Source organism: Eupeodes corollae, chromosome 1 (assembly GCF_945859685.1).
Source record: "Eupeodes corollae chromosome 1, idEupCoro1.1, whole genome shotgun sequence".
In the NCBI taxonomy this organism is placed as follows: Eukaryota; Metazoa; Arthropoda; class Insecta; order Diptera; family Syrphidae; genus Eupeodes; species Eupeodes corollae.
The window spans coordinates 129,915,769-129,929,713 of NC_079147.1; the positions used below are offsets into that span (position 1 = coordinate 129,915,769).

Consider the following 13,945-nt stretch of genomic DNA (forward strand, 5'->3'; position numbering starts at 1 on the left):
ATTGCAATTTTTTTACTGCGGCAGTGTACTCGTAGGTGTGAATAGGAAGATAAACAAGACCTTTTGAAAGAGTAGATACATATGTGTATAGTATGCAGTGCCCTGTGCATTTTCATTTACCTTGTCCGGCCCTGGTTTTTCGTGTTATCATACTTGCATCCTCTTTATTAGACTACATACTAGTTAACTTTATTTTTGTTGTTTGAAAAAATCTTTAAAAGAGAAAAGCAGAAAGAAATGGAATTAACATAACCTAACTTTTTTAAGCTAACAAAAATACTTGTCTGTATTTGAAATTGATATTAACATAACACTTGCACTGAGAGGACCTGGCACTGAGAGATTCTGTCATGCGATGCGTAGTGCATCTAGTCAATAAGCAGCTCAGTCAATGCTCAATACTCTTTGGCATTATTTCTCTCTTTCATCATTAGGAAGGAACCAACAACTAAGTTATTTTTATGATCGGTTGACGTCCGTAAAACACGTCACTCCACCATGTAATAATCACTTTGTTGCTGATTAATTCGAACGCTACATTACAAATATTTGTTAGTAGCTGTTCAAAATTTTCGATAATTCTGCCACTATTTACCAATTACAATGTTCGCTACATTTGGTAAAATTGGCAAACATTACAATGACAGAAGTTGCTCATGAAAAGCTTTTCTGTTATTTTTAAGTTTTTTTCTTTTACGTTGCACAATATATTAGAAAGCAAAACGTTAAAAATTATTAAGTAATTTCCATTTGCAGTGTAGTTTTAGAAAGCATTGCGAGCTGTTTAGCTAAGATATAATGATGACGATTGTTGATTTGGAAACAATGCTTTACAAAAAACGCAATGTTGTTTACGCATTTTTTCGTCATCGGATTTGTTTACTATTTAAAAATTCGGTAAATAAATTACTTTTCAAAAAATAACGCACATAAGTAATCGTGTTACATTAAGTTTCGTAAGGGAAAATATAATAAAAAAAAGAATAGAATTTAGCAAAAGAGTGAAAGTTCAAATATAAATAATGAATTGCCTCATTTATACATATTTAATATTCAGGAAATTGAAGATATCTCAGACTTCTTAAATAACGTTACATTAGAATGAATTAAACTGTTGTGTAAAATGTTTAAATTTTTGAATCGGAGAACGAATGTGGATGGACCAGTTGTGGATGATTTCGTTAACTCGATTAAAGGATTTTTTTGTTAAATGTTATGAAAAATGATCATATAACTACGCAAACATTTATTTTTATTTGTTCTGTTTTCTCTTTTAAAATTAAATTGATTAGTTTCAATTAAAGAAATATTCTTCACAATTTTTCTAAAAAGGATTAAATAATATTCTTTGTCGATTTGTTCCGCACTCAATTTTTAATTGCAATTTTCGAAACCTCATTTTCAAACGATATAAACTCAATTCTTGTTAGTTTGTAGAACAAAGTATTTAATTTAGCTATTTTTTCATTCTCAAACGTTTGATAATTGTTAAACAGATTTATCAAAGCTCTTATGGTCAAATATTCTAGTATGGTTGATTCAATAAATGCAAGCAAATCGAATGGAATAGAAGCCTATGAAAAAAATTCTTACTTGAAAAATATCAATCTCGTGCACGTGATTAACATCTTGACAATTCCACGAAAAGGCGTAATCAAATTAACCCTTTTCGAGTCCTTTGCATGAAGTATATAGGTATTTTTCCAGAATAACCGTATAAATATTAATTCGAATAATGTGCAGGTTAAGTACCCTTGGAGTAATGCTAGAGGTATTGGGTTCAAGCCCTGCCTGTGGCATCTAAAGTATTTTCACGGGTACTGCCTCTTGCGAGAATTTGATTTTTGTTGTTTATATTGTTTTCCATTTCATAGTTATAAACTATCAATCCGTCAAATTTGTTGAATGACCATTTGACCCTTCATTCATTAGAAACGCAAATTATATACTGATCGATCGGAAATCAGAAAAATCTTTTTTTTTTGAGAAACTTTCTTTCACATAATTGTAATGACAGATTTTTGTCAGTAAACATTTTTGGTGGATTGGTTTTAAAATTGAAAACCAATGATAGCTATAATTGACGCCTATAAAGGACCTGCCAAAAAAATTCCATAATTGGTTTCAATGATAAAAACCAATGATAGCTATAATTATCCCCTTATTATTCAGTTTTTGTTTTATTTCGACTTTGATTGTTTCTTTTATTTGTGTGCATACTATGTTGTAAGTAACTTCTATCTTTATATATATACAAATTAACAAATTGCTTAGTTTTAAAATTCAAATTAAATAATGCTTACAACACAATTTTTATTATTTATTATATGGGCATTTCCACAGTATTTTTAACTTTCATGTTACCGCAGTATATTAAGCCTTAGAAATGAAATTGGCACTTTCTAAGTGGATAGATTTTCGTATCATGACTTATTTCAATTATATAACCTACTTTTGACTTTATTGGATTAAAATTTTTAATTAAAATTAATAAAAAATAGGCTTAAATATTGCAAATTTCAAGCGTACCAGATGCAAATTTATTAAGTTTTATAAACAAAAAACATTTCAACGACCTTTGACCCAACTTAACATCATTAACTTATAATTATTTATAATATACACTGATAGAAAAACCTCGAAACAAAGGTGTGCTACCATTTAAAAAATAGTACAAAGCAATTAAACTAGAGTACCTCCGTTTTTACAAATATTAAAATCTGATCTTTTTCTCTATATAACTTTCTCAACGATCAATTCTGGTAGTATTTTATAGGCTTAAATTATTCTCTATCAATCAATAAATCAATTAAAATTTAATTGGATCATGTGCCTCTATTTAAAAATAAATATTGTCATTTTAAAGCTTAAAATTGAAAACGTGATTGGTATAGAATATGTGATTTTTTTAGCGGCACACCTATCGATAAGATCTTACAGAAAAATAAATGATTGTGAATGATAATTTTACGAATAATCAATAGTAAGAAAAAGCCGTTGATCGAAATTTTTAAGTTTCAAAGTTTGTACGATCAAATTTTTGTATGAAATGAGGGTTTTTCATTGAATGTACACGTGTCCACTGCACTGCACAGAACTGAAGATATTTATTAACGATGTTTCAAAATGAATCACGCAAGTATTTTCTTGTTATTTAGATGATAAACAACCAAGAAAATGTTTGTTTATAGATGTGCCTCAAAATAAAAAAAAAAATATTTCAATTGTTGAAAATGAAAGATTCTGTGGAAATGCCTATATATTTATTTAATTATTCAGTATATTTAAAAGAGTGCTGATTTTATTTAAGTTCTTTATGATTCGTATGCAAGCATGCAATTAAATATGGTTTTTAGATTATTGTTTTGATTATTAGGGCTCGGATCAATTCAAAATCACTACAAATACTAGTAGTGTTGTTGTACTTTAAATTAATTTTTAAATTAACCTTTTACAGTGAATTATCTTAGATTTGTGTCTAATTATTACAATATTCATTGGCTAAGAGCGAGTTTTTTAGCCGCTTACATCCCTACTGTTTCTAACAGGCCAGCTGTTTTGTCACCAATGTATGTGAGGATTTTAATCCTGTCAAATTTAGTATTCATGTGTATAGCTTGGTGTAATTATACTTTACCCACCATACCTCGCCATACACATACATATATCAGGAATGATGTTGCTTTTAAGCTCTTGCCACAACATGGTCTATACACCAAACCATTCTTCAATTTTATTTAGTTTAAATTTTCAGTGAATAAGAACATTATTTTCTGTTGTTTCCCTTATATGTAGTAGCCGATATCTAAACAGACTGTCAACTTCTCGCGAATTTCGGCAGAAACCCTATTGACTTCTGACCTTGATAAATACACTATTAGCACAAATAATCATATGCAGATGTCTCATCCAAATACAAAAAAAAAGGACCGAAGACATCTTATAAGTTTACATATCTACAAAAATTGAAGAATCGAGAGCGATTACTTACAAAGTTTAAACGACACCAAAAGTAAGAACTAAATAATATAAATTTCTTCAATGAATTTCTATTTGTCGTAAAAATGTAGCACAAAGAATTTTAAATATCTCTTATTCTCTCAGGGTTATTTCGCTTGCTGCACTCCTTTTCCTTGATTTGTTTACTTTGTGGTCCTTTTGTTGTGTGGATATCGTTAATGTATTCCTCTATAAATTCTCTGGGGCGTCTGTTTGGCTGGATAATTCTATTTTTATTGCATTTTGAAGATATCTACCACGTAATTGCTATCAAGGGTTTTGGAATTTGCTTACAGAATACCCCAAGAATCCGACGTGAGCTGGATATGTCGAAGCATATAATGCATTTATCAGAAAGATTGGCTGCAGCTTTAGTAGCTTGAAGTATGGCAAATACTTCTGCTGTAAAGCCCGAGGCAAAGTCTGGGAGAATACCAATGCTTATAGTTGATCCGTTTTCATCAGTCACCGCATAAGATGTGGTGTCCGGAGCTTTAGAGCCATCGGTGAAGATAAATCTCCATCCGTCAGATCTTAAGTCAGAGGCGATATTAAATAAAGTTGACGATATGTGCTGTTTGCTGTTTTTAATTTTTTATATTTTGTTAGATCCAATATCAGCGATTCAGGATTGATGAACCATGGCGGGTAGCGTGGGGCGATGAGTCGTTCTCTTTTGGTTGGCAGATTGTTAAGCCTTGATTCTTTAAGAATTGTACCGATGGTGGATGGAATACGTTTAGTTAGTTTTTGATTCGTTGTTTTTCTGATGTCGTGTTTTGGTATTCTTAAAGTTAGTGCGTCTCTTCGTACTTCGATGCTGGGGAGGCCTGCTTCAGTGAGGATATTTTTGTTGCAGTTGTTGGTAAGGTGTTCATGCTTCTTCTAGCTGCTGTGTGGTAGATGAGTTTTATGTTTAAAGCATACTCTTGGCAGTGACCATATATAAACAGCCCATAATCAATTTTACTTCGAACTAAAGTTTTGGTTATGTTTTAAAGGGTGTTAATATGTAGATTGCTTTTATTTGTTGCTAAATATCTTATTATATTAGTTCGTGCAGCTAGGGATTTCTTAAGATCTAAACAATATTATTTCCAAGAATATTTACAGTTACATATCAATCCTAAAATACTTAAGTTACTAACATTATTTGTCATAGTGCTGCTTATGTAAGGTTAGGTTGTTGACAATTATGTTTGCGACATACATGAAGCAGTTTACATTTTTTAATTAAAAATTTTGCACCTGGTTTTTTTGACCATTCAATTATATCTTCTAATGCGATTTGAAATAAACATTTACATTTATTTAGGTCATTAGTTTTGCATAAAATATAAATATCATCTGCATAGCTGCAATGATCTAAAAGCTGAAAAGCTAAATATTGCGTTCATATCATCGAAGGCAATAAGAAACAGTATTACCGAGAGAGGTGATCCCTGGGGAATACCGTTATAAAGTGGGTAGCTGGAAGAGTAGACGTTATTGGTTTTTAATACAAATTTTAAGTTTGTTAAAAATGATTTTATATACGTATATTCTGCTTACAACACCCCACTTTATGTACTTATTTAATAATATAAAATAATATAATATGTGGACCTATACGATCGAAAGCTTTTTCGAAATCAAGAGATAGTATGAAAATATGTTTTTTGGTTAAAAGAGCATTTGAAATGGCATGGTCGATGTGAAGCAAAGCGTCAATGCAACCTCTTTGGGCCTTAAACGCAACTTGATCGAGGCTAATAATATTATTAGTTTCAGCGAAACACAACAAACTTTTTGAGCCAAGACCCCAGGCCAAGAATCTTAGCCATACATGAGATTAGTGAGATGGGTCTATAACCATTAACGTTGTTTATGTTTTTGTATGGTTTTAGCAGTGGAATTAGTGTAGCTTATTTCTAACAGTCTGGTTATAGCAGACGGGAGATTTTCCAACATGGGATATTATATCCCTTCTCTGCCTGTTTTTTTACCTTCAAGCTTGCTAAAACGACTTAGGAGTCTTAGATTAGAAATTTCAGATAGTTTGAAGTTTGACTTAGAGTTTCCGTATTGGTCAGTTATGGTTCAGTACGTTAATTGTATGAATTTTTCTCTAGCTTAAAACATCTTAATAAGATTCTGTTAATACAAATGTAATACAAAATAAAAAACATTTGAAAATTTGTACCGGGTGTCAATGGGAATCTGCAAGTGTGGATCTCTTTTTTTACTTGTTAAGCTTGGTTGCTTATTCATACAAGTATATTTAGTACCACATGTCATAATTAATACACAATGATTTTGAAAATGTATAGACTAGTCTGATCATTTTTTTTTTAAATACACCATTAAATTTATTTTTAAAGCTGATTCGGGTGCAATCACCAGAAGGAATAAAAAGATTTGAAATTGGAATGGATACCACTATAAAAGATCTTTACGAAACGATACAAAAATCGATGGGAATTGATGCAGAATTTGGTCTCTTTAAAGAACGAAACTTTACCAAAGAGGTTAGTATTTTTAATAGTCTTTTTTATTTTAAATAAAGTGTTTTACTGTTCCAGTTAAGTTCCAATCTCTCACAAACAATTAGTTTATTCAATTTTAATCATGGTGACATGATTTACCTGAAACCAATGGCTGGGACAACAAGGGTAGGTTCTAGAATACTGTAAAAAAAACTCAATTTAATTGTACAAATTAATAGAGATCCAGTACAAGCACCCCGCCTCAAACTTTTAATGATGGAAACAATTCTAATGCAACATTAAATCCAAAAAAGAACGTCGAAATAAAAGAAGATGATGTTGATCTTACACTAGCTAAAGAAGATGGTAGAATACAACGTGGTCGCGACAGTAAATTGTAAGCCAAATTAATAATTATTAACAAGTAAGTAACTTTATGTTTAATTTTCAATAGATGTCGCCATAATATGAATGGATGTTGTGTACACTGTTCTCCAATAGAACCATACGATGATACATACCTTAAAGAACAAAACATCAAACATTTGTCTTTTCATTCATATATCAGAAAGCAGACGTCTGGGGTTGATCGCGGAAAATACATTACTATTGATGATATAAGTTGTAAAATAAAACCAGGTTGTAGGGAACATCCGCCTTGGCCTAAAGGAATCTGTTCAAAATGTCAGCCATCAGCTATTACTTTGAATAGGCAAATTTATCGTCATGTTGACAATGTAATGTTTGAAAACACAACAATTGTAGAGCGTTTTCTTAATTATTGGCGTTCCACTGGCCATCAGAGAATGGGGTTTTTATATGGTATTTATGAATCTCACACTGATGTGCCCCTCGGTATAAGAGCAAAAGTAGCTGCTATTTACGAACCACCTCAAGAATCGACTAGGAACTCCATTAAGTTACTGAAGGATGAAAGTATGGAGGACGTTGATGCTGTTGCCAAAGCTTTGGGATTACAAAAAGTAATTATCTTTAAATAAAATAATAATGAAAAATCATAGTGACAATATGTGTTATTTAGATTGGTTGGATTTTTACTGATCTTATAGCCGAAGATCCTGCAGTTGGTACTGTAAAACATATTCGAGGCATTGAGACTCACTTTCTTACAGCACAAGAATGCATAATGGCTGGCCAGTTGCAGAATAATCATCCAAATCCTTGCAAATATTCGTCAAATGGTGTTTTTGGATCAAAGTTTATAACTATTTGTGTTACAGGTAATAAGATTGTATGAAACCGCTTAAGTAAATGATGTTATAGTAATTAATTTTTTTGCCATAAAAAAGGTGATCATTCAAAACAAGTACACATGGAAGGCTACGCTGTTTCTGCCCAATGTATGGCTTTAGTAAGAGATGATTGTTTAGTACCAACTAAAGATGCACCCGAACTCGGATATATACGTGAATCTACAGATAAGCAGTATGTCCCTGACGTTTACTATAAGGTGAGCCGTTTTTAATATATTTATACATAACTCATAAACTGGTTTGAGGTTTAATACAATATTTATGAGCAAAAAAGTTATTATTATATCGATATATTTCAATTTAGTCATATATTCATAAGTCGTTTTTTATTGGCAAATGAATAAGCTGCATCACAAAATTTAAAACGGAGAACATACATTCGGCAGTTAGAATCTTTTAGTGAAGATAGAGAAGTAAGGAAGTGCCAAAAGAAATAAATATTGGTGTGTTTTTTTTTTCTATTTTGTGCTCCCTCTGCACAGACTCTATTTATAATGTTCCGTAAACAATTTTATTCACTTTCACGTTAATTAAAAGCAATGTAATGATATAAAAAGCTAAAATATCAATTATAACTCCTTCCGTCTATATACATTTAAAAAAAAACATAGCAAATAACAAACTATGCGCTTTGCGTATTTTCTTTCTGAAATCATAAGAAAATGCGAAATTTGCACATTGGATAGCTTGTGTCGCTTCAAAAACATTTTATAAATAACTACAAGGTATTTAAAAAACACGATGAAAGAATCTTAAAATTTCAAAAACACAATATTTTCTCTCTGGTGAATTACTGTTTTCGTCAAAACACTCTTGACCAAAAGTTAGTAAATATGCTGAGACGTACTTTTTTTACTACTGCCACCAGCATTCCTGTTGGAGCATGCTGGTGTTGTTATCAGGTTATTAGCGATGGTATGAATAAGCTTACAATACTCCGATCTTGATCATTTCAAAATAACATTTCATACAGTCTTTGGTATCTTGCGACCAACACGGTAAGGGAACAGAAACTTAATTAAAGTGAAAAACAAAATGAATAAATTTAAATAAAAAATTGTAAATTTTTAAATTTGTCTTTTAATTGGGAGAATAAAATAACTTTTTTATTAACTGGTGAACAAACCCATATCTGAAGCAGTCGAAAACGGGTTCCCTAAAAACAAACGAAGAGATGAATAATAAAAAGGAGGACAAATGTTGAATGAATAGTGTAAAAACCAGTACAAGTAAAACCTGCAAAATAAAGGAAAAAAAGACAGACAGGTGATAAAATAAAAGAAAGATGGAATAACCTTTAAATCATCTGTAAAACATATGGTACTGCTGGACTAATATCTACAAATAAAATAAAAGGTAGATAGAAACAACTATAAACCATCTGTTACACAAATGGAAGAAAATAAAGTCAACTATCAAATCATCTTTAAAGTATCAGTTGCTATACATTTTTCTTACAGATGTTAAAAATATTTGTAATTTCTAAGATAAAATGTACTGCTTAACAATATCTTATATTTATCTAATATAAAAGTAATAGCAAATGTCAACAGATAAATAAACAATAATAAAATAAATACAAAACTCCCTGGTAAATGAAATTCAAATAAACTACTACGGGAAATGTGACACTAAATATATTTATATATTATATCGACACCCACTTGTGCTCCAACAAATAATAAATGAACAAAAGCCCACACAAAATCTAGAATTCAAATTCAATAATTAAACATTTTGCCACAGCTTCAATGTTTACAGAAGATGATATGAGAAAGACATTTAACTCAGCACTTGTGTAAGAATCTAATCATACGCAGTCAAAATGCTGCGTTAGCAATAAAGTTTTTAGAAAGGGATCGATGTGTCTCAAATCTTTTGGTTTATAGTATATCGTGCCCAGCAACAGTCATTCGTGCGTACAATTTAACCCCCCCCCCCCCCCATCCGTAAGGGGTCTGAAGCTCTGACTTTGAATAAAATATAATTAAAAAATAACAAAACGTCTTTTATTTATAGGTGCTCTCTTGCAGAGGCTCACGCAGTTGATTCGAATTTTAAAAACCCCTTAACAAAATTTATATATCTATGCATATATGTACAGTTGTGTTCATAAAAATAGCAGTGCTGGTCACATTTTATTAGATTGTCAATTATTTAAATAACGGAAATTCTTACAAACAAAATACCATGTTACTCGCATCTAACGGTCTTTCGTTTTCATATTGGAGACTTTTAGCTTGAAGTTATACCCTACTTTTCCCGGTGAACACCCATTATTTCAAACTCTCTGGATATAGAGTGTTCATAAAAATAGCAGTGCTTTTGATTTTATAATTAAAAAGTGTTAAAAATTCAATTTTTTTTATTTTTCGTTAAGTGAATATTTTACTATATAAAGTTTTAAGTATTTTAAACATACTAGCATATAAAAAAATTAATAAATAATAGCTCAAAAATAAACAATCAAAGACGGTCAAGACACTGCACTAAACAAATTCGAAAACTTATTAGAAAACTGCATTGGGAGGGAAAATGTACCAAAATATTCAGGACATCCCAGGCTGCTCACCAAAAATGGTCAGTAACGCCTTAAAATGGCAAAATAAACCGAAAACGCTAGGCTGAAAAAGGATGACTACTGAAAGAACTGACAAAAAAATATTCAGATAGCAAAACAGAACCCGTTCATAGGCTCTAGGAAAATAAGAAATTCACTTCAACTGTCTGTTAACGCTGTCACAATACGAAGACGTCTTTTATAAGCGAAGTTACCAGCCCAAAGTCCACGCAAGGTACCATTCTTGACGAAACGGCATGTAGCCAGGAGAATGGAGTTTTTTAAAGCGCATAGAGATTAGGCAAAAGAGAAATGGAGGAATGTTCTGTTTAGCGATGAAAGCAAAGTCGTCCTTTTTGGGGTCCAACGATCGTCGGGAATACGTGACAAGACCCTAAAATGTAGAAATCGATCCACGGTACACTATAAAAACAGTAAGGCATGGTGGAGGAAAAATTATGATATGGGCTTGCTTTTAATACTACGGGGTGGAGCCTATTTATGCAACCGACTATGTGAAAATTCTCGAGGAGGTTATGTTACCCTATGCTGAAGACGAAATGCCGTTGGTTTGGGTATACCAACACGATTATGACCCAAAGCATACGTCAAAAAATGCAAAATCATGTCTTGCGCAGAAGAAATTATCCGTTATGGAGTGGCCTACTCAATCCCCCGACCTTAACCCCATCGAAAATTTGGGGGGGGGGGGGGATGTTAAGAACGCAATTCGTAAAGCAAAATCAAAGAATTCGAAAGAATTGTGAGAAGCAGTGCGTGTTTCGTGGAATTGATGCCACGTAGATGCGAAGCATCATAAAAAACAATGGTTATGCAACATAGTACTAATTGTAAGCTAACATTATTTGTATACTTTTATATAACTTATTACAGTTTTTCTTACTTCTTACGTAATAGATCCAGTACTTTGTCATGCACTGCTATTTTTATGAGCAGCCATATATTTTAAAACGGTTTTTACTGTGACAAAGCTAACGGTAAAAAATCGATGATATTTATTTTCTGTTTTTATAAATAAAATATTTTAGCTTGTTATTAGAAATTTTATGAAATATATTATAACGTTGATATTGAAGGCCTTTTTGTTTTATTTGGAGAGCACTGCTATTTTTATGAACACAACTGTATGTACAATGTACATGTACAGTTCTCTTCACTTAGAGGCATACATTTTTTTACATACAGTTAATTTTTTATAATTGCGTGCAAGAATCATCAAGCTATTGCATTAATTAGAAAGCTTATTAAGTTCTCAACAAAATTTTAGTTAGTGTAAATTAACGGTACATTTTTCTATTTCCTGCCAGTATTTTAAGAAAAAGTGCATTTTTTGTTCATATGATTAGACGCACCTGTAAAATGGTAGTAAAAATAAAGTAAAGTTTACGCGTGAACCATACCCAAACATTTTCATTTATATTGAGGTCAGGTGATTAAGGTGGCTATGACAACAATTCCACGGCGGCAAGAAAGGTTTGAAAAAAAACGAGCGTTGTGGATTGGCGCATTATCTTGTTGAAAAATCTAGGGTATAGGTCCGAACATAGCGGGGAAGGCTGATTCAAAAAGAGCTTTGTAGGAAATTTCCGTTATTTTGTTGGTAACGGACACCAAATTGAACTTTCCGTAGTACGAAATGTCTCCCCAAACCATTCCTCTAACTTCCCTCGAATGGTAATATGTCAAAAACTTTTTCTCTTTTTTTACATCATATGACAAAAAAAACGACATTTCGCGAATTCAGCACTCTTCCAAGGCAGCACTCTACGTGGTCACTTCGAACTATTTTTTTGGCAATACTTCTCATAGAAAACCCTTCGGAATGGAACACGTCAATTTTTCCTTTTCCTTCCGCGGTTAAAACTTTATTTTCCCCATTTTCTATTAAAAATAATATTAAATACTCTAAAATACTTAAACTTTGAAGCTAACTCAAATCCACGTAACAAATCGCAAAAAATTAACCAATTGTGCGTCTAATCATGTGAATAAAAAAACTGCCCTTTTTATTACAACACTCACCTACCATTTGTTGGTGTTTTTTTTTTGTTTGAGAACTTAATAAGCCTTCTTATAAATACAATTGCTTGATAATTCTTGCACACACTTAAAAAAATCAAATTTATGTAAAAAAAAAATGTGTTCGTCTAATCAAGTGAACTTTATATCTACAATCAATTAAATCTTATCAAGCAAACTAGTAGCTTACATAGATATTAAGATGATATTTTAGATGTATCTTCAGAATGCTTTAAGCGCGAGTTATACAAAACAGAGACGACGTACAATGCCGGACAAAACAATAGGACTTCATATCATTGGGTTAAATTTGAAATAATCTTACTAAGTTAGCTTAGGTTACCTTATGTCCTCAGTTAAAAACATGGGTAAAAGTTGGATAACCCGATGTCACCGACCAATATATACAAAGTCTTATTATATTTGATTAATATTACAATTTATTTTAAAATAATAGAAAGACCTTTATTAAGTCACCCAATTTTAGTTCTTCATTTTTAATACAAATTATTTAAAAAAAAAAAACAGTTCTTAAAACGTCAATCCTTTGGCATGTCACAACCTCGAAAACCAACAAATAAATGACTGTCTATTAAACATTTTTATTTATTTGAGAAAACTTATTAATTTACTACAATCTGTGATGTATGTATATAGGTAAATATATATTACAACTTTTATAATGCAGTGTTCTCCACTTTATTTAAAAAAAAAAATTGTGTTCAGTTTTATTCGGCAGTCTGTTTTGTGTTATTTAAATTTGAAATTCGTGCGAAATATCGCCGACTAAACGTCAAATCGCACTTTGAATTTTAATGTTGGTAATAAAGTTAGTTGCGGGTAGCACAATTTGACGGCAACCATAACTGTACCAGAGTTTGGGTTATGTTTGTTATCTATGCACGTGATAAGCCAGTCAACTTGTCAGTCCTATGATGAGTCGTAATTTTTTTGTTAATCTAAAGTTTATTTTTATTTTTACATATTAGACTATGATTTGTTAAAATGTAGTTTTTTGATATTCGAAGTTACAAAAAAAAACATTAGTCCTGATTATAATCTCAAAATGTGTCTTTTTCGTCAGTCCGTTGGCGTCAGTTCTGTGTCAGGTACATATTTATTTTTAATTTTACATATTAGACTATGATTTGTTAAAATTAAGTTTTTGATATTCGAAATTAAAAAAAGAAAAACATTAGTCCTGATTATATTCTCAAAATTTGTCTTTTTCGTCAGTCCGTTGGCGTCAGTTCTGTGTCAGGTATATTGTCATTGTTCTTCATTTCATGATCATTAGTACTTTTAAGATGAATATTGTTAAATTTTTTTTATATTGTTTGTTGATTACTTAGAAATATTTAGTAAAACTATGTGAAAGTAGTAAAAGATAAGTGAATAACGTTACGTTAAATGTCAAAAGTCTGTTTTGAAAACTGATATAGTATTTTCTCCCAGTATTACATATTAATAATTATTTTTAATTGTTACTAAGTGAATATTATACTTTTAAAACACATTGGTCATTATTAAATCCTTAAAGATTTTTAATAATTTGTATTAAATTTCATTATAATACTTGCAAAATTGTGTATTTTATCAGTACTATG

The 13,945-nt window shown here is 31.1% G+C and overlaps 1 protein-coding gene across 1 annotated transcript in view; it reads left to right on the forward strand.

Moving 5' to 3' along the window:
• The first annotated feature begins 742 nt into the window (after window positions 1–742).
• LOC129938716 (nuclear protein localization protein 4 homolog) overlaps window positions 743–13,945 on the forward strand; it is a 49,918-nt gene continuing 36,715 nt past the window's right edge. Inside the window, exons 1-7 of the mRNA XM_056046431.1 lie at window positions 743–897; window positions 6,360–6,506; window positions 6,561–6,650; window positions 6,704–6,861; window positions 6,919–7,447; window positions 7,507–7,705; window positions 7,775–7,935. Coding sequence (XP_055902406.1) covers window positions 799–897; window positions 6,360–6,506; window positions 6,561–6,650; window positions 6,704–6,861; window positions 6,919–7,447; window positions 7,507–7,705; window positions 7,775–7,935 — 1,383 coding nt within the window. The 5' untranslated portion in view covers window positions 743–798. The remainder of the gene's footprint in view (window positions 898–6,359; window positions 6,507–6,560; window positions 6,651–6,703; window positions 6,862–6,918; window positions 7,448–7,506; window positions 7,706–7,774; window positions 7,936–13,945) is intronic.